This window comes from Calypte anna, chromosome Z, assembly GCF_003957555.1.
Source record: "Calypte anna isolate BGI_N300 chromosome Z, bCalAnn1_v1.p, whole genome shotgun sequence".
NCBI classification, from domain to species: Eukaryota; Metazoa; Chordata; class Aves; order Apodiformes; family Trochilidae; genus Calypte; species Calypte anna.
In genome coordinates, this window is record NC_044274.1 from 41564467 (window position 1) to 41590097 (window position 25631).

General features: G+C 33.9%; 1 protein-coding gene across 1 annotated transcript in view; it reads right to left on the bottom strand.

Annotated features, from left to right (window-relative positions):
* Nucleotides 1-25631, bottom strand: part of CNTLN (centlein) — a 178812-nt gene that overhangs the window by 18681 nt on the left and 134500 nt on the right. The window contains 5 exon segments of the mRNA XM_030467597.1: nt 5959-6144; nt 6471-6608; nt 8144-8270; nt 9931-10028; nt 13122-13286. Of these exon segments, the coding sequence (XP_030323457.1) occupies nt 5959-6144; nt 6471-6608; nt 8144-8270; nt 9931-10028; nt 13122-13286 (714 nt within the window).

The window sequence follows — 25631 nt, forward strand, 5'->3', positions numbered from 1 at the left end:
ACTGGAGAAGTTATTTAAAGTCCTATGCAAGAATTTACTTCTGACCAAAGAAATTACTTTGTAGCTGGAGGTGCAGACAGCAGCAGTGTATTTTTGTTGATCTCGTTGGAAATGAACTGATAAAATCCAATGGAGTATTTCTCAACATGTGAGACTTCAATTCAACTAAGTATCTCTATTTCTCTCACTCTTTTTAGAAAAATATTTTTATGTATTCTGAAGTGAAGATCAAGTGAGACATCATCTGCATGATCATTCTGAGAAGAACATGTTTCCTGGCAGTGCTTTATCTTACCCAACACACAACAGTTCCAGAGAAAAAGACAATTATGGTAAACAACAGAAATTAGCCAACTGACAGGAATTTTTAACATGAAAATGGTGAGTCATTAATTAGATGTACTCTAGGAACAGGAAAAAGTTTCAGGTGACATTTTCAATTAGCACTGCCACTAAAGTGCAGCCCCAGAATCTCTAGCCTGCAACCACGTAAACTTGCCCCTGCCCTCACCCTCTGTCATATACAAAGCCAATGCTGTAGGTTCTCAAAAGGTTAACTGCATTTTCATGAGCCAGCTCACAACTGACCCATAAAATGTTTATAATGACATTTCATAAATGGAGGAGGGAGGAAGTAGGGCCAGGAATGAGCAGTAAGGGTCACTCAGCAGTGTAACTTTTTCACAGAAGTATTATCTTATATAAAACTAGCCCAAGACAGCAAGGGAGAAAATATGCCATGGCAAAATTGATGCCAGCATTCCAGATAGACTGCAGATAAGTAAGACAGACTGGTATACTGGGACATGGTAAGTTGACTGAATGTCAAATGACATTCAAATGTCAGATGTCAAATGACATGTCAAATGTCAGAACACCACTCAGTTAAGCAGAGGAGGAATAAGGCCTATCCTATGACATGCATAGCTGTACGTAGCTGTATGTCAAACAACTGAACAAGAAGAAAATGCATCTAGCTCATGCCTTGCTCTTAGAAGCAGGAATGAGGGCAGATGTCTTAAGAGAGTGTTAGATCCCCAGGTAAGTCTGCTAAGCTTGCCAAGTGAACTGCCACGGGTCTTGATTTTGGCAGTCAATTCTATCAGATGGTTATACTGGAGACCTATCAAGAACAATGCCAGAACAGACCAGATGTGAGCTGCACTTCAGTGGGCATCCTCTATGGAGGGCACACAAGTCCCATAGCACAGAGGCATTATAGAAGTGAGAAATGCACTCAGCTGACTTTGAAGGATTCAGCCACAATCACCAGCCACAGCTGACAATAAGTGTCTTACCAAAACTTCAAAACATATTCCTCAAGGTCAGAAAAGTGCTGTTATCTTCATGTATCTTCAGGCAGATGTTGTAACTACAGATTAACTTATAAAAATCAGTTTCACTGGTGTGAAAATTGAATGGGACAGACAACACTACTGAGACTTGAGATAACAGAGGTCCATAAGAGCAATATACAGTCCAAGTCTAGGTGAGCTACCAAAACAAACAAACAAAAACCAACCAAACAAAAAAGTTACAGTGATGCAGGAGCACAGAATTCCTGCAGCTTTAGGCTGCATTTTGGGCAGTCTCATAGCAAACTAATATGCTGTACCCTATTTTAAAGAGATATCCAGTCGAGAATCTTTATATATAGAAGTTTTTAAACCTTATCTGATGGCTGTTTCCTGTATGTGTTGCCACAGGTACTACAAACACAACAAAAATGATTTACTGTGGTTGCAATGATGCACATAATTGGCAAGATCCACCTGAGGATGTGCTACTGCAATACCTGTTACAGAAGATACTGAACAATGGAACACTGTTGAAATTGCATGCATGGTTCAAAGAGAATTTATGATGCTGATAGAAGCTGTGTGGAATGAAAACACATATCTTTATAGAAGGCACCTAAACACTTTCAGAGTCACCTAGTCCATCTTACAGGTAGCTTGTGTTCCTCTGTAACAAAAATGTTTTTTTGAGCCTAGTTTACCTAACGTAACTACCTTTACCACTCACAGCCTTATTTTCATTATTATTTGACTTCATAAATTCCATTGACAAATTTTATCAAGATTTGATATCTAATTCTGTAAAAATACTTAAAAATTACTTTTAACTCTGATCTTTACAGAAGTCAAGAAACACCTACATTTCATTAACTGTTTTTCAGATCAAATGCATAGGCCATTTTTAATCCATTTAATATATTATTGATATTGCACACCCTATGTTTTTTTACCTGGAGGTCTCAAAGCTAGGTCAGACATCTCAAAAACCAGTTCATTAACATAAATAGTAACCTTATTGACTGACTTTTATTGCCTTTCAGAAAAGAAATCAGATTTATTCAATGCAACTTATTTTTCCAAAAAGCCATTCTAAGAAGTATAATCGTACTTACACACTTTATTATTTTAATAATTTATTTTAAAATCACATTTTCATTATTTTAGCAACAAATGAGGTCAAACTAACTGACCTAAAAATACTTATCCTGGCTGCATTTTCTGAATATCAACTCAATATTATCATTCTTTTACACTCATGGCAGTATTATAGTATATACACACTTACTTCAAATACATATTCAAGGGGGGCCAGCAAGAGAAAAAATCCTCAGCCAACCCTATAAATTCATTAACTCTAAAGATCTCAATTTAAAAACGTTATTTCTCTCTAGAAATCTTTTAAAATCCTCCATTGTTTATTTATAGATTGGAGAGGTTTCCTGATCTTCATATAACATTAGCCTACTTTTCTTCCAGATAAAAAAGAGACAGTCATGCAATATTTACAGAATTGTTTCATCTAATAATAGGTCATATCCACTCTGCAACAGCTACCTTGTTACATTTTTTAGTTCTGTCCCTTTACTAGTGCTCTTGGCCATGCTATCCACAGATTTCATATTGACAGCTTTAGCCTTTTCTCCATACTCTATACCCTATCACTGCTCTTATTTCCAGGTTTTTATCTGTAATCTATTTTCTGCTTTCTTTATATTGCTTCTTATTTGAAAAATATTGTGTTCTGCTTCCTATCATACTGAAATAGGTATTTATAAAGAAGGTTCCACCTAATTATGGAACTGTGGTTTTTTGGTTGCTTAATAAACTGCTGAAGCGCACAATTTCTATTCATATTTTATAGTAGACACTATCTTCCTTGTAACACCTTCGGAGAAATCAGCTGCTCTGAATTTGAACTATTTTAGGTGCCCTGTTGCTTCCCACCAGATGTAATTTAGGACATAACACGTGATAGCCATACCACACTCCAGCAAAAATGAGTCCAATAGTGACTTAACAACACATTGTATATATTAACTTTTGGTTTTAATTACTTATTCAACTATTTTTACAATCTATTACAAAAATCTTGCAACTCTAGGCAGTTGCATAAGTGTCCCAAACTGGGCTCCCACTAGCAATGCTTTACTGTGTATTACAAATATGTGCATAACGAGTAACTCATCATACCCTCTAACTTGATCCAGTGGTGTGTATCAATCAGACTTCTACCTCTTCCCCAGGTTGTGTAACTTCATGTTCTAAATGCATTCAAGATCCTGGGGTTCTGAGTTACCAGTAACTCTAAAGGCAAGTAACAGTGTCTGCCATAAGCAGAGTCTCACTCTCCTCTCTGAAGTTCCTCTGCTATTATTAGCTGTAGTTACTAAGAAAAGTTACTAGAAAACGTAACTGCATTGAGTTTATTAATAAGAACAACATTACAGTTGCATTAAAAAAAAAAAAAAAAAAAGGCAGGCTTATGAATTGATCAAAATTGCAAAGAGAAGAAGATCATACAAATATGTTAAACAGGTTAAGCAAGAGACATTTAAGCTTGATTAAAATTGATCTCTATACAGAAAAAAAACTTATTTGAGGTACTGAAACTTGAGTGAGAACCACGGTCACGGGAAAACTGACAGCCACCTGGAGAGAGTAGAAAGCAGACAGACCAGACTTCAAAGGGAGAGCTGGTGCAAGAAGGATTACTGCCCTCTCTTCCCATGCAGGTTACAGCATCAGATACGAAAGAGGTATTTTAACTAGATTTATTTGACGTGCTCCAAAACTTCACTGAATTGCCAATGATTTTCAACTATATTTTTTACAGTAGTATATTGTTAATAAAATAACAGAAATCAGAGGACTTTTTTCCACAAATATGTAGCACCTAACTAAATAAGGCAGTGTATGGAGTACTTCCTTGTTAATTAATATTTGACTTACAAACAGCCCGTTTATATTCTTTAAATCTTTCTGGAGGAACAGTAGCCAGCAAAAATGTTATTTGAAATATGCATTCATATTGTTTATCAAGGGAAGAGACAACATTTTAGCTTTATTACTTAAATATTAATATTATTTATGGAGTAATTACATATTGACATTCTGTGCACATGTAGTATGATCATGTAAATGCTACTGAACATTCACATTAAAAAATGGAAAAGCAGTCACTCAACACTGAAAGTTGAATATGAAAGTGTTATGAAAGTATCATAATAGTTATTTAACAGAAGACTTTCCTCATTACAGATACTTTCAAGAATAAGCTTTTTATTATAAAATTATTCAGATCTTCCCACACTTAGCCAAAAATTAGGATGCAGCCAAAAATTAGTATGGAAAAAACACTTGTTTCTTCCTCTTCCAGGAAACATTCTGTATCAAAAGAATGCTCATTTCCCCCTCAAGAAAAATAAGTTTGTTCAGGAATAGGCAAGATATTTCTGAATCACACTGCACAATAATCAGTTTTATACTACTTTCCCAAGATGAATAAAATGAGGCAAACAGAAAATACCCTATATTTTAGATAAATAACTAATTTTTAAAAGAACAGTAATCATTGTAGTCAATAATATTCTTCACTTTAGATACTGTAGCTTATAAAGGCTTTGAATTTTAAAGAGCATTCTGTTAATTCTTTTTTTCATGTGAGTTTCAAAAACTGAATTGAACGTGGGATGGTATCAGGCCAACCCAACAGGTCTGAAAACTGCTGTGTACTTGTTATCTAATGATGGAAGAAAGAATGTAAGATGCACAACTATATAAGCTATCAGATTTCAATCTACAGTGGAAAGTTATTCATTAATTGATAACTATATATGCCTTTTTTCCCACAGTGTATCAAAATATCACAACTGCTCTTTACTTCAGATGCTATCAGACTTGTTCAAATACACCTGAAAGCACCTGACTTCTACAAGGAATCCAAGAAAAGTAAAGAAGTGGATCTGTTTCATTTGTCTGAAAGTAAGTATATGGCAGGGATATTCTAAATTCAAGGTACATATATGTTGAACAGGCTTTAAGTCAATATTTCAGGAAAAAAATAGTATTTTAAATATTGAGTTACAAAACAGATTAGTTCATTCTGTAGAACTTCACACTAAAATCATATGATGAAGTGCTCTGTGTAAGTCCACAGACACAGTATTATGGCACAATGCATTGTATCATATTACTAAATATTTAACCAAAATAAGAAGAGAATATTCTACTCTACATACTGGATTTAAAACCGCTTTAACTTTTGCAATTAGTTAGTTAATATTTCTGCAATAAAAAGCACATGCATGTGGAAAATGAGGAAGTTCACACTCATCAGCAGGCATGTTGTTTTCTTAAACATACTGGGAAATTTTTTGCTGCAGGATAACTTGCCATACAACTAACACTTACAATTACATTCTCAGCCATCTATAAAAAGACAATCAATAAAATTTATATCTTCAGAGGAGACCTAGAGCATTGACTGTTTCTCTCTGTTTAGACTGGTTCAGAGCTGACACTAGGCTAGTGCTGGAACTTGTTCCAAAACATGCAACATAGCAAAAGTTACCTTCATTTAATATTTTACACTTTGCTTTCACTTCAGAATACCTTTATTTAGGTGAACACTCAGAAGAAAAAACAAAACAAAAAGTCAAACCTTCACAAATGTCATGAATTCTTCTACTTTGTTAATGGTGAGCAGCAGCTTCTTCTGTACCGTTTCCAAAGCCTGTCCACTCTGTTTAGCCAAGCCATGCAGTTGCTGGGATGCTGTAGTCTCAAGTTGAGTCATGGCACATTCCGTCTCAATCATTTTGCTCTCCAGATTGGTAAGTGTAAGATCCTGAAATTCATCCACAGAGAAACACCAGTGATATGATAAAACCTGACAGGTGGGTATGGTAGAACACCAACGAATGAACGTACCAACCTCCCACATGCTGATCAACATCACAGAACAGTGCACTTGCAACACATGAAATCTAAGTCATTAAGTCCATGTTTGAGCTTCTCAATTGCAGTCATGTGACTGAATAAAAGCAGAGAAACACCTTATTGCTTTTTTTCCCTTTCCATATTTAAAAAGTCTAAGCTGATGACCTTGCAGCATTTCATTTAAAAAGGATCATGGAAACGTTTCACAGTGGAGCCATCACAACCCTCATATACCTTTTTCTCCAACTCATCTTTAGCCTTGAGATACAACTGCTCATATTTAGACTTTTCTTTTGTAGCTACATTAAGTCTTTGTTTCAGTGAATCAATGGAAGTTTTTTTGTTTGAACAGTCTTCAGACAGTGCCTTTACCTGCAGGAAGAAAAGGCCAAGAACATTATACCATTAGGATATAAAAATTCAAAATGAAAAACAAATAAAAACTAAGCTCATTCATATTGCATAAACACACCTGGAATTTTTTTAAAGTAGCTTTTTCTGAAATTAGTCTCTAATACATTTAATTTCTGCTTCTGGCCTAGTTTGCATGCAATCTTGTTACATGAAGTTTTGACTTGCTCTAGGTGTACAAAAAATAGCTCCTCATTTGCAGAGCTATTTGTTTATATATATTTTACTGTTCCAGTGCATGCGAAAAGGGGCAAACCACAACTTATTCCTACTGTCAGAGGTAAAACCATTAGTTCAAATTTAGCTAAGAAACTAACAGTACAATTATGATTTTCCATACAATGAAAACAATGATTTTGAGTAAAATGAAAAAGAGCTATGCTCCAAGAAAAACATTCAGCTCTCCTGACATTATAATCACAAAGTTTTCCTGACAATACCAAGTTACAGGAAATTTCTTTGATCTCCAACTGAAGATAACATAAGATATATCAAGTTAATATTCCACATGGAATAAACATATTAATGCATGGAATTTGGTTATCTGGAATCTGAGAAATGGAGCACTTAAAATAGTTGAAGAACAGCAGTCAGATGTTCCATTCTCAGTCTTTTGTCTAAAACCAAAACCAGGTCGCTGATTTCTTAGTAGCACCTTATTTTTGGCATGGATGGTAAGACAGTAGCTCTTTCTAGAACTGAAAGTACTATATGACTAAAGACTGCAAGCAGTCTTACATATATCAAGCTTGTGATATTATATCAAGCTTGTGATATTCAGCTAGCATTTGTATTCTAGGAAAACAAAAGCAAATTGCGAAATTGTTTATTTTAGTGCCATACTAAAACCGGACGAACTCACAGCCAACAAAACATCAATCTTTTTCTGGTACTGAGGCCAAAGTGCAATCAATACTTAGGTTGGATAACACAGAAAGATGACTAAACATATGCAACTTCTCCTAGCTTCAGTGAAATTGTCCTATAATTTTGCAGGAGAAAATAATTTGCAATAGAAATTAAGCTGTACCTACACAGACAGAATTTCATTAAGGTAAGAAACGTGAATGATTCATAACATTGCAGTAGAAAACAGATTAACATATTAAAGCATTTAATTACTATAGTCAGGAGAGTTGCATGGACTTCATCAGCATATGTCATACAAAATCACTCTTGTTTCAGGTCTACTGTACTTTATGAACTTACAATGCATGAAACTAAATCTCACTATGTACAGCATATCCCTGCAACTCACTGCATACTTTAATTATGACTCTTATGAACGTACTTCAAATTATGCTGAATGCATCCAAGCTATCAGCATATACTGATCTCACACAAACTGTAGTGGAGGAAACTACACCCTAAATTAACTGTCTATTATTTGCTTAAAGCAATATATTGATTTAGTATGTACAGTGTGTTGAAATAACTGCTGCAAATCCATCAGGTTTTTGATTTTCCTAAAACTATCAATATCAAGAAAGAAGTACCTTTCTCTCAAGAGTTTCTAGTGTTTCATTAGAGGTTTTCTCATTTTCTTGATTTGATCTTAGACGAGACCTTAAGTCCTCTATCAAATGTCTCTTCATCACAAAGTCCCTCTCCATTCGAGAAATCCTAGAAGGGAAGAAGTGACCCTGTCAGAAAATACTATTAATGTTAAACAACTAAAAAGCATAAATGCTGCAGACAAAACATTGTTCTTTAACTTTAGCAAATTTTTTAAAAATAAAATGCAATGCTTGTGATTTACTCTATTTTCAACCCTAAAAAATGGTTTAATTTCTTTTATTAAGCAGACCTATTTCTATGTATACAATTTATTTGAGATTTGCTTTTCGCTGCAATTTATGCTCCAAAATTTCTTATTTGAAATCATAACTCTTCTTATGCTATTATTTAAAAAAGGCAAAAAACTGTTGATCACACAAAATGTAATTAATTATATGTCTTTGATGTCCAAAGTTGGTATCATTCAAAATCTACTTCATACAAAATTATTTTCAAAAGGAGCAAGTCTCTCTTCTTCCAAGTGTGTAATATACATATATAAATTAAAAAACTAATCTCTACTGTATTTCAGATAATAACCCTTAAAAATGACAAAACCTAGAAATAACATCAACATTTTTCAGAAACCTCTCAAAAAAAGAAACTCATTTGCTGCTATGTAATCACTGTTCAATAACAGAATTATGCCTCTACTATTATGATACAAATTAACTTTAAAAATAGAAATATAAACAATACTTGAATATGTTCAGACTTCTGTATTTTTAAAATAAAAGCGAAAAAAAAGATAGCAATGTGTTCAGGCACAAAACATTGTGGTTATATGTCAATATCATATTAAAGAAACAGGAAAATAGTGCATCTTAAAATGTTTTCCATCAATTTCACATGCGTACTAATAATGACATTTTGGTGAATGTAACTTACAGTTTATGAAAAAACAGCATCTATTTTATTAAGGAATATTTATAAACACTAAGACTTTTTAAAACTAATTCCTATGGTGGAAAAAAATCAGTTTCACTTTGAAACAGAACATACACAATGCACACAATTTAACAATTTTAGAAGTTCTTGGTTCTTTAATTACAGATAAAGAAACAACATCCTTTCTAGAAATTAAAAAAAAAATTAATGTTTAGGAGTTAAACTCTGGGGCAGGCACGAAATCCACAGATACACTAATAGCTTATCTTTATATAGCAATTTAAGTGAAGAACAGTTTTATGTCAGTTCAAGTAGGCTGAATAAAAATCTCAGCTGTATACTTCACAACAATACATGTGGATTTCAAAATAAGCAGTAAAACTTAATCAATTAAAATAGAAACATATACAACAGTCCTTTTGAACTTTTTATGAATATAAGACTGGATATTTAATCTTGTTCAAGCATCTGAACCTTGACATGTCTCTTAGCCCCTAGGCAAAGAATTATTGTATTTGAAAGATTGTGTTTAACAGAGCTGAGGAATTCATTTAGATTTACATCAAGGCTAAAATAATCTGCCCTAGTGTCTGAGTTTTGATTGAAGGTGTTCTTATTGCAATACAGATACTGTAGCTAGCTAATCACTCATCAGCTTAAAATCTCAATTTTAGCAGGGACTGGTCCAGTTTCTTAAAAAAAAACAACAAACCGTAACAGTCTGCAAGACTGCAAAGAAAAGAAAACATTCTCTTTAAAAAAGAATGGTTGATCTTGTAACAATTACACAGCTGCCACTGGGTGGCAGCAAACACAACGGATAGACGACTGAACCTACTTCGCTTGCAGTTCCCGAATCCGTTCTTCTTTCTCCTGGACTTCGTTTTTTAGTGACTTAATGGTGGCCGATTGCCTAGTGATTTCATTATTCGAATTCTATATTGCAAAATATAAAAATATAAATATACCAGGTTTAATATTACCGCATTCAGTAAATTTGTTAGAAATAATGAGCTGTGTGAACTTCCATACACTTTATGAAAGTTCCTAGAAATTAATTAGTACAAAAGAAGCATTCTTACTTTCCAGCAACACCTAAGCAAAAAAACATTTCATGGAAAATATCGTCAAAATCAGTATTTTTCCATTTACAACGTTCTAATATTGTATGACTACAGATGTTCCCCAGGACATCTGCACACCTAGTGCATCACATTTTCTTTTGCATAGCATGGCCAGCTGAAAAGGTAACAGAGAACAGAAGAGAAAGAAAAATTGCATCTTCATTTTAACTGCATTCTTGAAAGATAGAGTTCTGCAGCACAAGCAGCCCACATCTATAGAGCAATAATTTCCAATAATCCCTCTGATGTTCTTGTGCCTTGAGAAATATGAGAACAGGTATTACTCTCAGGCATGTGTAATTCCAGTAGAGTTGTTGGCCTTTCCTCACGGTATGTAGCAGGACATTTTAAAAAGGCTCAGTTTCTCCATACAAGTGCATAGATAATCTACCTAGGATTTGAATACAGAACAAATGAACCACTCTACAGAAATAAAAATATGAAATTTAATTAGGTAGCCACCTTTACTATCTAAGCATATGCATTGAGTGCTGCACCTAAAAATACCAGCTCAAACGTAATTCACATAATTCAGAACTCCAAAAGGTATTTGTGAAAAGTGTATATAGGCATGCAGGCTGAGCCACGGTATTGAAGCTTTTTATTCATTGTGTATAAACAATGAACGAACAGATCAGACACGCTGTAAACAAAGATACTTCAGGAGAAATTCTCTTCTCAGTGCAGACTTGTAATGCCTATTAACATTAATGGGAGTACTGTACATCTCTCTGTGCACCTCGAGGGGAGTATATATTCTTGTGTGCATAGTTAGATGTAAGATATTGTTCTTAATAACTTGTCTGCTCTATTTACTATTATTATAATGTGAGGTATAACCAGAAAATTGTTAAAATGATGTATGCTAGAAGAATATTTCTGAGTTTCTTGAGACCTGTTTGTCGAGTTTGAGCTTCATTACTGTTAAGCACAGCACTCAGTTACAGGGTTTACACATCAGATAAAAACTTGAATACTTAGATAGGTCTCTGCACATGCTCAAAGGCAAAGACATATGTTTATGGAATTTTGCTTCCAGATTCACCACCCATACATATAACACGTTTCTTCCAATTGGCAAATACTCATGCAGTCATTACATACAACATAAATAAAGATAGCTCTGAGAAGAAATAACAAAGCCAGATACCTTGTGATTGATTTTGTGCTATAAGGAAAGATTTTGCTGCTTCCACATTTAGACATTTAGGATAAAAACTTTTTATCGTCTTTTTAAGAATGCTAGATAACTTGGAACAACAGTTGAAAACTTTTAACAATTTCTTCAGCTAAAAATTACTTTCAGGATTCACCTTTTTAAAAAAATTAGTCTAAGAATTTCAGTAACGTGATCTAAGTAGCTTTTGAGTCCCTTATAGTCAAAACTCTCATCTAGTTCAGCAGCCAATGAATTTACCCTACTAATCTGGATTTGGGGTAAAAAACTATGTTTATTCTAAATGTAGTTTTGAATATATTATTTTTTTCATTAAAAATGCAAGACAACATTAAGAAGGAATAAAAAGCCATGTTAATATTTTAAAATCAGATTTATATAGGGTAACTAAATGCTTCCTCTGCTGCAGAAACAAAAATACTTTGATTTTTCAGCAATATATTTTGCAGTGCACATGTAGCAGACAAATAAAAGCAGGATTCTAGCATAAGTGTTACTCTTAGAGTAGCTCAGGAAAAAAAAAAATCCCAATTTTTAAATTTTTCTTATTTTCACAGAGCAATTGGCTACTAGGTTTCTAGATAATGAGGACACTCATCCAAAAGGAACAACCCTAATTAACAGAAATGACCAGTCGCCAGCAACAGAAGTAGGTCAATCAAACCCAAATCTAATATCAACACATAGGAAATCAGAGTGTATGGTATCAAGATCTCTTTCCAGAAATTAAAGTAGGTCAAACTATGTGTCTTTTCATGGCTATTCCCTGATGCCCTCATATCTTAATCAATGTGACCTACCTTCTCTAATCCCTGAATGTAGATTTGACGCATCTGTGCTGTACCCAAAATCTGTAACAACGTGATTATCATCAGAAGCAAAGAGTTCTGAGCACTACCCACAGCTAATCCAGCACTCAGAGCCAGAGACAGCTATATCGCTAATATAATATGGTCCTTTCTTCTAGCTGATCCTTTGGCAGCCTAGCAGTAAGAAGCTATACCATTTTGACCTTTTCTTAAATATTACATCCAAAATGATGGAAAAAAAACAACTTTAGGATGTTTCGTTGAACATATGTTTCCTCCAGTGAGAGGAGAGGAAGAATGAATATGTTCCACCCAGGTCATCTGCTGAGGAAGCTTAGATCAACACAATCCAGCACCTACATACATCATCATCAATTAAAACAAAATTACTGGAGACAGAAAAATGAAATCATCAAGACATCAGTATTTTCCTACTAGCTAATCTACAAAAATACAAATACAAAAAGAATGATGCTTTGAAGACAAGAACAGTAGTGACATACAAATAATGTAACTGTCACATTACATGAGCTGCCCCATCAGTTCAAATTCTTCACTCCCCTTTCACAGGTAGCTACTGATTACTCCTTAAAAGTAGTAAGGGATGGGCATAATTCTCACTGAAGTAATTCTGCATCACTTTTTAAAAAGATGCATTTAACCTCTGTGTGAAAACACAGCAAGCTTCCCTGTCTAGCCTATTTAATCTGCAAAAATTGTTTTAATTGTAAATTTTAATTGTCCTGCTAAAGACTACATTTCCTCTTAACATAAAAGGTTATATAGTACCTAAGTTGCTAATAATTGGCTAAGATATATAAATGATACATGTATTTGAGTATACATGTATCTGTTTGACCCAGTTAAGAAATACTGTTCATACAAATTATCCTCAGCATTAGATAATCTGTTCTGTCACCTTTAGTTTGCACTGCATCTGTTTCATCTCTAAATCAATGCTCTTTGAAGGAGGTGGTGTGGCTTCATTCTTGCCAGCAGTTTGAGACAGATGTTCTCTCAACTTCAATTTTCCTTGTAAATCTTCCTTCTCCTGTTGCCATTTGGCCAGGTTGGAGGTCAACACCTGTTTTACAAACAGAACAATCACAATTGCATTCTAAAAATATTTCTGGTTGCCCATAAAAGATGCCTCTCTCTACAGAATTCAAGAGGAATGAAGCAGTATATATTACCTGTAATTATATTACATATATATATATATATATATATGAAAAATATATCTAATTATATATAATTAGATAGCTGTTATTTAAATTCTCTAGTCCACACAATGATCAAATCCAGCAGGAAAAGAGAATTCAACTTACATTAAAAACAAGCACATTTTTTTTAAAAGGCAAGCTAATTCTATTTTGATTGTAGACATTGCTATTTTAACCATGACAGGCAAAAATTATCATAGAAAACTCTAGAAGTAGTTACTGTTGAAACTTGTTTAAATACAATGCCTCTGAGATTCAGCAATGATTTCTACATAGAGAATGAAGAAATACCAAGGTGTCTCAGGCACCAAAGAGTACTAAAGGTGGTTAAATGTCAAGTCTGTTTTAATGGTGACCACTGTAAGCTCTCTTGAATTGCTGTGTTGACAACTGCTATATAACATATATCCTTCTCTTGGCTTTTGTTTTGATATTTGTAGGGCTTGTAGAGGTTAAAGCAAAGTGGACCAGCTGCACTAAATATCTTCTGGTTGGCTGGTCTTTACTCATGTTGTGTTATTTCTTCCCTTTCACACAAATGCACCATAGCCAGAGAACCACATATTCCATAACCTTGACTCTAGGGCTGCGGTACTTAAGTGGTAAAAGCCAAGCTGGAGCAGGACGGGATAACAGATGTTAGTTGTTTATTCCACTGGGTAGGTCTTACCACCCTAGACTGCAGCCAAAACGCTTCTCATTTAGCAACATAAATGCTAAGTCCAATTAGCAGATGAGGCTTGTTAGGGATTTAGTTCAAATAAATAACATGCAAACAAACTCTCAGTCTTGTTGCACTTGATTGACAACTGACAAGACTTATACAATCTTTGTAATAACATATTTAACACTATCCCTTCTAGAGGTAAACTTTTAAATAAAATACTTGTTTTACTTTGTAAATTTAAATTTAAATAATATTGAACACTGTTCTGTGAACAGGGAAAATGAAATCATCTTCATACTAGTGGTTAACTTTCATAAATCTGCAGTTAGTCAAAAACCAACAATGGCCTAACAACTCTGCACCTTGACAAAGTAACTGCAGTACTACCTTACTATTCCAAAGAAGATTGTAGTAAGGTCATTTTACATATGGGACAATTATACAGAATGGTATAGAAATCTGTCAAAAGGCAAGAAAATCTTCATTTTTGAAGAATCCTCATAGGAAACTGGAGAAGATACTATGGCTTGAAGTGACTAAATGTGTGCTCTATTTTTTTCTGGTACACATAAAAAACCCCATGGTTAAGAGAAAGTTAGTGCTCTATTTCCAAGCACCTTATTATTTAAATAAAAACCAGATTTTATACTGTTTGATATTATATACATGTGTTTAGATACACATACATGTCCATATGATTCTATGACATAGATCATATGAAGATCACACATGTATCTAAATAAAAGAAAAAATTACTTCTGGGAATGTTTATTCCCATTGTGAGTGACAGGAGGAAGCCTGTAGATTTTTAATTAGCTTAAAAAATACCACAGAAAAAAGTAAATGCACCATTTATCCAGAGTTAAAACTCTAACCATAATTCACACTTAAGTGCATTTATTAAAGCCAACAGTCAGTTTACACACATATCTGAGATAAGTACTGTTCTTAGTAAAGCACTGTTCTTAGTAAAGGGGTTAGTCTTTCCATTTTCTTCTGCAACTGCTGCTGTCATTATTGAACAAGAGATAAATAGTGTTAATGTATTTTCTAATTGGTTATTCTTCAATCTGATATATTATTCTCACCATTAATACAGTCTGAGTAAAAGACAAAATGAAGGCTGCTTTTAGTAAGCAAGAACAGTAGTAGTAGTAGTATTAAAAAGATACAGTATGGAAAGATACAAGGTTAGGTTAATTTGTCCAATATAGCCAGTATTTCTACATGCAGAATTTCATTATTCACTGTCTCTATAATAAATTATTCATAAAAAGGAAAGGGAAAAAAAGAAAAAATAGCATAGCTAGATCAATATCTCTGATTAAAATTGCCCCCATATCTGCCCAAGTTAGCTTGTGACTTTCAGAAGTTTCTTAGGCTATTGCTGTCATCCAAATGCATCTGCTCTGAAAGACTATGATTGCAGCAGCCACATTCCTCAAAACAAAAGCAGATATGTTGAAAAAGAAAAGGCATTCATGGGACAGGTGCCAAAGACTATGCTATGCTTGCTATAAAATTTACTTAAGTGAGTACGCAGGAAAAAGGATTTTTAGAATATGAATTTACATAAATTCAGCACCAGAACTGGAGGGGTGAAGTGAAAGTAGTACATGATACACAAGACAATGCTCTCACTACTTACCAAAGCTGACAAAGACAGACATAATTACAATCAGAGATATTGAGGAGGTTGTCTCTTAACAGCTCTGGAGACAATGTAAATGGTGTTACAATATTGATAATTCTATTGCTTTGTTCTTCTACTTGCAGTATACTGAAAGGGTATGTGAAAATTCTATATAAATCTATGTAGGAAAAACAGCCCTCCATGACCTAGCAAGATATTTGTGCCTAAAAGATACTCCTTGCATTTACTTCACTAAGAAGCAAATTCGTTACTCCTGTATCCCTGACCATTTGCCAAATTTTAGGTCGAGTCTTCTTTTTTATTTTTCTTTTTTAGACACAGGGTTGTTGGTTTTTTTGTGTGTGTGTGCTACCATGCACACAAATCCTGAGTGACAGAGTAAAAAGGATTTACTCCAGGGGAAGAGGTCACCAGGATGCAAGGTAGAATCTTAAACACCAGATAGACCAGATGTTGGTAAAGGCAGGCTACCGCTGTTCCTCCACAATGTAGCGGCCTTTGTCTGCTGCACCTCCTCCAGAGTGTCTTGGCTTAGCAGATGTTTATAGATTCAATATTTTAAAATTCATCTATCTTAATCACCTTGCTCCTGCTATACTCATGACACTTTGTTCTGCTGTACACAAAGGGTAAGTGATGAAATCTCAGTTTCTGTGTAGTCAATGTAAAACTTCCAGTGACTCGGCACGGCTTTTACTATAAACCCCCTGCTCAACACAGCAGATACAATTTAGGCCCTATGGATTAATGCAGGAAGCTGCTGGAATGGCCTAATACTCCTTTGCTTCACAACTACCCTGTGATGAACTTCTAGCACAGTTTACAGCTCTACTACTTCAAGTGGCATGAATGAAAATGACATTTCTGTTGACTGATATTGCATCATCACTGCTGTACAGGTTTTTGCAGATTATCTAGAATATATTTTTAGGAAAAATTATAAAATAGGAAGTACATCATGTATTCTCGAAACTCTTTTTGAGAAATGACATAACCTTATTTTACTTCTCATTTCCTAATCATACTACAACTAACATAAATATCCTCAGATGCGTAAAAATCATATTTGCTATGAAGTTTTGTATCCTAGAATCATGATAGGCAAAAACCTTAAAATGTGCAGATATGTCTGTAAGAAACTTAAAGTCAACATATTTCTTTTTTTCTCTAAGAAACTTTGCTACAGTAGGCAATAAAATAACTTTGTTATAAGTATAGCTACAGTAGCAAGTTTTATTTTGAAATCTAACTGATCATCTGAAGGTTTTACACAGATCCTATTTTCTCACTTGATCATGAAAAAAATATAAATGATAAATAGTACTTGTTGCACACATTAACCGTGAAAAAGCTTTTCAAAACATATTTGCAGGCATAGAGTTAGTAAAGGTATTGGGTATTTATGATTTTACACACTCTTTCAAATGACAAAGTATTTATAACATCCAACGTAAAATTTGTTTGAGTCAGCCCTAGTAATCTTGACTGTGTTTTCTCTCTTGAATCAAACACTACTACTACCTGGATGGTCATAGGAAAAAAAAAAAAAAAAGGCTAAAATTAACACAGATGGTATGTAGCTATCTGAAACTATGAAAAGATATACACCGGGCTAAAAAGTCCTCAGTGCTACACACTTAATGTGATCATGTAGAGAAAAAAAGCAGGTAACTCCAAATCCTTAGTAAAAGGTTTTTCATGCAAGTACTAGCAGTGGTTGATTATTTAGTATTTGAAACATGAAGACAAAATATGAAACAGAACAGCACCTTTATATCCTAACCTAAAAAAACCACATGCAAAGACGACAAGTTCTAAAATGTAAAAGTTGTGATTTATTCTTTTGAAATTTTAGTAAAATCTACCCTCTTACTGAGTTGCTATATTTTTTCCACCAAATGCAGCTGTGAGCAATTCACTGTTTCACAAAATGTCAAGTAAATGAAGGTAATATAGAGGACTTTTTGCCAGTGCTTTATGTAGTTGTTAGACTTCAGTAGCCTTTAGAGACCATTAAGTACCCTTTGGCTAATTGGCCAATGGTAGATTAATCCTCTTTTTATTCCAGCAGCACTATTTTAACACCCTTTGCACTCTGTCAGAGTAGTATCTGAATGACAAAATAATATTGTGCATGAATAATAATAAGAAAAGTTAAATTAACATTTAATATTTCACAAGCTGTACCTATGTGTCAAGCAAAAAAAACTCTCCTCAAGCCACTGACATTCAACTTTTTAAAACAATCTCATGTTGACACCTTACTGAAGTGAATCTTCCTAATTACTGCTAATTGCCTATCAAGAAAAAAAAAACTTTCCTTGAAGTGCAGTTGTCTAGTATAGATGAACATAGCTCCAATGTGCATAATAAAGACAGGCATGACACTTGAGGTATGCTACATTATTGTGAGGTCATACTAAATATGGTTTGCAATGAACAAAGCAGCTTTTAAAGATGTTTAAGGCACTGAAAATGTCAATCTCTCATGAAGTGTTTAAATTAGCTCCCAGCAGAGAAATACATGTAGGTAAGAAATACATGCAGATAAGAGGTATACTTCTCAACTCAAGTATTTTACTGATGAAAAATCATAGTTGTTCCATGGATAATGCACTGTAACACAACTGCAACTAATCAGCTTTATAAAACAGTATTTACACTGTTGTCTACAGAATAGCCCTTTCACACATATAAATCATTCAGCTGGAATATATTCAAAATCACTAGGAGAGAAAAACTCTTATTAAAGTCTTTCATTGTCCTCATAATCACATGCTAGTAGTGATCAGAGTAATCATCATTTTAAAAGGCCTATTTACTGTATACCACTTCATAAACAAACATTTTATTTGTAAATTTAATTCAACTGTTTTATAGCTAATTTATAGCTAATTTATTCTATTTATTTATGTGACTTATAAAAGCCTAGTATCACAACATTTGATTTGGCTATGGCATCTTCTGGAATAACAAAATAAAATCAATAAAACCAGAGCAGATAGATCCACTTTAAATTTGTCTTTTTGTTTTTGTAAATACTTATAACATCACATAGACAGCAAAAATTTGTTCTAGAGAAACAGACAAACATTAATGTATAAATGAAAGAGAGCAATACATTTTGGGCCCAGTTCTCCAAGAAATCATCTTCTGTTATAACCAACAGACAAGCTTGAGTACAGAACTGCACACTGTGCAATTAAATATTTTCAAATAATTTATGGAAAATGAAAAAACTTAGTAATAATACAGGTAACCATTATTTAATATGATGAAAATGCTTCTGAAACAATCCATCTGTATAATGATAATACAGTTCAAGATAAGAATTTGACCTGCAGTAATTCTATTTTAGCATGAGCTTTCTATCACTTTCATCTCATGTCTCTGTATGAGTAAATATTGTGGGGTCCCATGCTTAATTTCTATACATATTAAGAATAGTAGCTTGCCTTCATAGTGAAGCAGATGTAGCACTCCATCTCTCCTTAAAAATTTCAAAGGAATATAAGGACTATTAATATATATGTAAGATATAAGTAGTTTCACTATGATCAATTACGTGACAACAGCTATGTGCAGTTGCCTAGGGACTGAATTTCCAATGCAGACAGGTAAACTGCCCCAATACATGGATGTGCAGGACCTTGTCCATAAGGGCTTAGTATTTTGGGATAAAAATTACAGAACTAAAACAAAATTAATACTTCTTTAAAATAAAAATAGTTATTGCAGTATATTAAACTATATATGCTACATAACTAATTCTACACAGACATAAACCATACTAAATTAAGTTCTACTATTAAATTAAAAATAATTATAATAGAACCAGATATATTTCACAGTACTTTGTCCCAGTTGAAAATATCTGAACATTGTATCAAGCCAGCTGTAAAGATGGTGATGAAGTTTAAAACAATGTTCTCATGTACCCACCTTTGCTATTTAACAAAGTTTAAATAGCAAATAGTTCAATAGTTCACTTGGGTATTACAACACCTAACATTCCTCATGCACATCAAGTATTGCCATGTACAAGCAAAAATTTGCATCAAGATTTCCACATCTTTGTATGGCAGTATACGAATTTTCTCCAATATTTACTGATTTTCTATATAAGACATGGAATCCATGCAATCTTTTCTAGGTTTTACTGCAAGATTTTTTTGCAGGGTTACACAGTATTTATCCTTTTTTTCACCAAACATGTGAGTTGAGGCTAACTCATAAATCTAGAAAATTGAATTTTTCATCTAGGGTCAGGGATAGTGCTTGCCATATTCCCCCTGCTTGATCTTACTACATCTAAGCACTGCAAATGAACTACTTGCATGAGAGCCAGTCAGGGAATTTCACAATCCCTACAACTCATTACAAATTTAACAGCAGCAATACTAAGTATTCATATGTTTCAGATAACACATACAAATATGCTGCACTAAAACTCATTGGGGGAAAAAATTAATAATGCTTCCATCTGTTTTCCATACAGCTCCCATAAAATAGAGAGAAACCAAAATGAAAATGCTACTTTATACTGGGTTTAAACTTTCTTTTGATTTTCTTACTTATTTCAAAAGCAAGCAACTTTATATTTTTAAAAATTAAAATTATTTTTAAATGAATCTATAAGCAAGAAAGAGACAAAACGGCCCAAAGAATGGTGAAATACAAATTTAACCTCATCTCCTTTCCATCTGTTTTAGAGAGAACCATTTTCTATTTAAATACTTCTTCATTTCTTACATTAATTGGCAGATATTCTGTGCTTGTAGGGAAAGCCATACAGTAGTCTCCTCTTTTTATATTGTTTTTATTTTCTTAAATTTCAACTTTTGAACAGTCGGAGACTGGTTTTTGTTAACTTACAGAAAACATGCCTAAAAGATACAAAGGTTTGAGGAAGTGATATAAGTATTTGGAGACTAAAAGCACTAAAAAATAGTATTTATATCACAGGTATCTTCAGATGTGGTTTGCTATATTCAAGGAAAAAAATTATGAAGACAACTGCACACTAATTTGATACAAGTATTTATACTTATAAATTGTAACTGCTTCAGATATCAACAAAAGCTGAAAAAACGGTCTCAGATGGACTTCTGTGAAAAAGCAAACCAATTTAAGTGTATGCTGCTTTAAAAAATTTAATTACTGGAAAAGTTCAATATTCTCACAGAACAGGATGAAATTACAAATACACGACAAAGCGTTCAGAAAAAAAATAAGGTAAAAAATCCTGGAATTTTCCTAGACTCAGAAAGGTAATACTGTGCAAATATTAATGAATTATTTAAATTTGTATATAAGAAAATAAAGGCATATTGCTAGGGATTTCTCACAGGTGTGTGCAAGCTGATGACAGACACTGTTAGGAAGATGCAAAGACAGGGATATTTTTCAAAATCATGAATTGCATTTAAAAATTACGACTACAATACATTGCATATAAATTAAAGTGGTAATTTATCCCTGGATTCTTGTAAATGAACCCCCACAGTCTTATTTTTAATTTGTAATTTATGTTATCATTGGAATTCTTGCTAAAATTACAGGCATAAATGAACAGTTTAGGGTAAAGTACTCCTTACGTTACATATTAAATAGCTGAAGAGACCATCACAAGAAAAGCGGTTTTCATCCTAATGTATAAAATGAAATACACTTTCCCTTTATCATGATTATCATCAAAATTATGACTCATTTGGGCCATTAACTATTTTTACACACAGGAACAGTTTGAGGACACCGTTGTAGTTGTGCCTGCTCCCCGCAATTCGATGTCCCAGCTCGAAGCAGACCGATCACTGCTGTATCTTACTTAGTACTTCCTCATTGTTTTCTGCTTGCTTCACTGACATAAGAGTATAAAACCAAGTCACACATTTCTGCTTGGTCTGCATAATACCATAAAGACCACAGCACCACCTTTGAATCTATGAATGAACAGAAAACTGTGTGCCCCAGAGTAAATCCTTTTCCAGTACCTGTGAGTCTTGTGAGACATGGTACAGTTTCCTACAGAGTGTTCATTGCTGAAAAGGAAAGCTGAAGCTCCTGCCACATTAGGCATCCAAGGTAGTCTATGAGTGATGTAAAATAAACCTGAACATGACATTAGCTATTGGAACAGTCCATTAATTGCCCACGAAACTTCAGGAGAGCAAAACAGATCACACTATTACATTGGCTGAAAAAGATTTTTCAAGTCCACCCATAACATAACACTGACAGATGGTGCAAAGCTAGTAAGGAAGTATAACTATTCTTCTACCTCCTCTAGAAGTAAATGAGTCCATGAGGTCCACGCACTTCAGGCAAACAACTGTGCCTTCAAAACCACAAACTCTTCCCTTAGGGTTACAAGGACATTCTGTTAGGGATGCCAAAGAACCCTGTGAATCAGTACTCATTGTCTGCAACAGCTAGGATCCAAAGTAGAGCAAAAATAGGACGGTCTTAAGGAGGGAATGCTAGAGGTAGCTGTGTTTTAAATCACAGGTGTAGTTCCCAGGTACCAATTTTTCATCTCAGAAGTGGTCATAGTCCTCCTATTCCTTTATGCCTAGCAAGACAAAAATCAAATGCAGTCTGAAGGCTCAAGTATCTTCCTTGGTACTGTGGTAAGAATGGCTGTACTCTTCTGGTTTGTACTCCTGGCTATGAACATGTCTTTTGAACTTTCTTCCTGTACTGAAAGGGAGCAGATAGAACAACAAAGCACCACTATCAACTTTTAATAAGAATTTTGCAAGTTATTATCACAGGCAGCTTTAACAACGGATGGTGGGAATGAGGAAGTTGGAGTGCAGTGCAAGCCTAACAAAAATGCCAATTCCCACTGTGCAATAAACTGGACAAAGAAATCTCAGAGCAAGACAGGTAAAAGAACAGGGTCAAACACAGAAAACTGGTGCTTTGCAGAAGACCTAATAGTGCTGAATTTCTGAAATCTGGAAGAGTCCAAAAGAACTGTGGGGCCAAATACGTTTCTTTCTGACATAGTTCCCTCAAGGGCAAGATGTGGCAGCTGTTGCTATGGTCCTGCTTTCTGACCATGATACAATATACTAGAAAACAAGGAGTAATAATAAGCTGTCAGGAGGAAAAGGAGAATTTGGTGCTCAAGGAGTTAAAGTTTGCACAGTGGTGATGCTAGTTCCATTGTTCAAACTCTTCAATATTAAGGTATTTTTCCTGTGCTAGTTACCTAAAAAAAAAAAAAGTCCATCCATTTGAGAATGAGGACAAAAGAATTAATTGCTACAAGAGAAAGAGTGGTAATGATGTCAAGAATACACTGAATTTAGCACACGTGCAAAACAGTGTAGGTAATTATTCCTGAAAATTTTGTTTTAACTCCAGAGAATATTCTCCTGGCAGCTTTCTGCAGTTCTACACTGCCCTCAGAGAGAAAAATTGCCTTACACCTAAATCAACTTTCTTGAAAAATTAAAACTATTCTCCTTGAAGGATATGGAAGTAGAAACTGACAACTAGCCCTTTTAAATAATGCTGTACACAGTGGAAGGTGGTGTTACACTTTTCAGTCTTTTCCACTTTTCTGCTAGTTTATACATTTCATTAATTACACTCCTTTAATTTTTTTTCTCCTAGTTATCACGTTTAAAACTTCTAAAAATTATTTTCCTTTCTTCCAGTATCTGTAATTTCGTGTGTGGTGCCTAAAATAAGATACAATATTTCATAGAGTGCCTTCACACTGATAAGTAGCAAAATAAATGTTGTCTGCTAAGTTCTCTGTAAGAAATAATCCCTGACATGCTGGCAACAATTCTATTATGAAGAAAATAGATTTGAGAAGCAGGTGGCCTTCATGCTATGAAATACTTGCATGTTCCTGAGAAACAGATGCCAGTATTCATCCAACCTGTGGAATTCTGCAAAATAAACACACATACCCACAAGCACACACACAGAAAAACCCAACCCAAAAATCAAACAAAAAACCACAACCAACCAACCCAAACCAAACAACCAAAAAAAAATCCTAAACCAACCAGCTACAATTTTGGCTTTTTGCACATCTCCTAAGTTTGCATCTCACATATGTCAATCTTGTAAAGGAACGGTTAGCACGTAAAAATATATATAAAAAACACATTTAAAATAGTAATAATAACAATAACAATAACAACAACAATAATAATAATAAATACACAATTTATGCAAGTGCATTTTCACAACCAAAAGCTTCCCCACCCCTCTTGGTTTACTATATTTTAAAGTAAATATATGGGAAAAACACTTCAAAAAGTAGTGACTAGGTACATTTGAATGATCTTTCACAAACGATATTTAAATCTTGATTTAGCCTTCTGGAATTCAAACTGTAGAAATTATCTTAGAGAAATAAGAGAAAATCCTTGTCCTAATTGGGGGGAAATCTTAACATAGCCAAACTCAAAGCCTTCTCTTCAATAATGCCTCTTTTTTCCTGCCTAAACTAGTAACTTATTTTTTTAAATAAAATTCTCTGGGGACTTTTCTAAATAGTTTAATGTTTAAATTTGAAAAATATTGGAAGTATAAAAATAATTTTTATCTTCATGACTAACTTTCAGATTGTTACTGTTAAACCATGCTAGTGTGTGGTGCCTGGAACATGAAACTTAATAACCGAAGCTCTTTTTTACACATTAAAACAATTCCCTTTAATGAGAAGGTACAACATCCACTTGCAGATAAAAGTGACTCTGTTGCTGAAACACTGAATTATTATTATTATTATTATTATTATTATTATTATTATTATTATTATAATAAAAGTCGTATTTGACCCTTTACAAGTAGATAAATAGTGTATGGAAATTTGATTTTTAATTTTTTACCTTGGTTTCAATTTTTTTTTACATGACACTCTTTTGATACTAAGAAAACATGCAGTCTTCTCCAACCATAATTTATAAAGTCACAAAATATGTAAATATCAGCATTTTGGCAGTTTTATTTGTAGCATCAGTCACACACCCTTTCTGACAACTGCTGACTATTAAGATCTTAATGATAAACATGAATTACAACACACCTCTAGAGGCAAAGTGAGGCAAAAAAACTTTTCAATTCTTTAGAAAACAGAAGCAGAGTTTCCTAGTTGGAATGGCACAAGAATTGACATTTTCTTACCAACAGAAGAGAAATTAGATACCTGCCATGTTTAGATCACTTTCATGAGTGGAAATATTGTTCTCCCAAGTGACTTAAATACCTGAGTAAAACAGTATGAATATATTGTACAGGGTGTTCCTAGCGATAATCATACTTTCTTCAACACCTAATACAAAATACAGATATTGCTTTAACAAACACCACTTGGCTGATCTAGAAGATAGGACAAAGGACTAAGACAGTCACGTCCAATTCCTCATGGATTCTCAGCTTGGATACTGGGTTTTGTACAGTTTACCTTATGAACATGATCCGAGTGACATTTCACAAATTCCTGGATAAATGTTGCTACACTCTGCCAGGAGAGAGACAGGCTGTGTCATGCACAGATCAATAACAGCACTGTGTTTCATCAGTCTCAAAATCAGAAGTGCTTCATCTAGCAAAAGCCATGGCCCTTGAGGATCACACATATATAAACTGAACACTCTACACAGGATGTCTACTAAAAAGCTGCCAGTGTAAAGGCAGGTGTAGAGATACACAGGGAGTACACATAGATCACAAAATAAGTATTTCTGTATATAATAAAGTTTTAAACACTTTTTTTTATGAAAAGTAAGAAAAAACCCACAAAGCAGCAGAAAAATAAAAACACGACAATCCAATATTCAAAATCTTTAGCAGAATTTACTGTCTCCTACTGCTCACTTTTCCTCATTGCTAAATTTATTTTCTAGTAACAGAGCT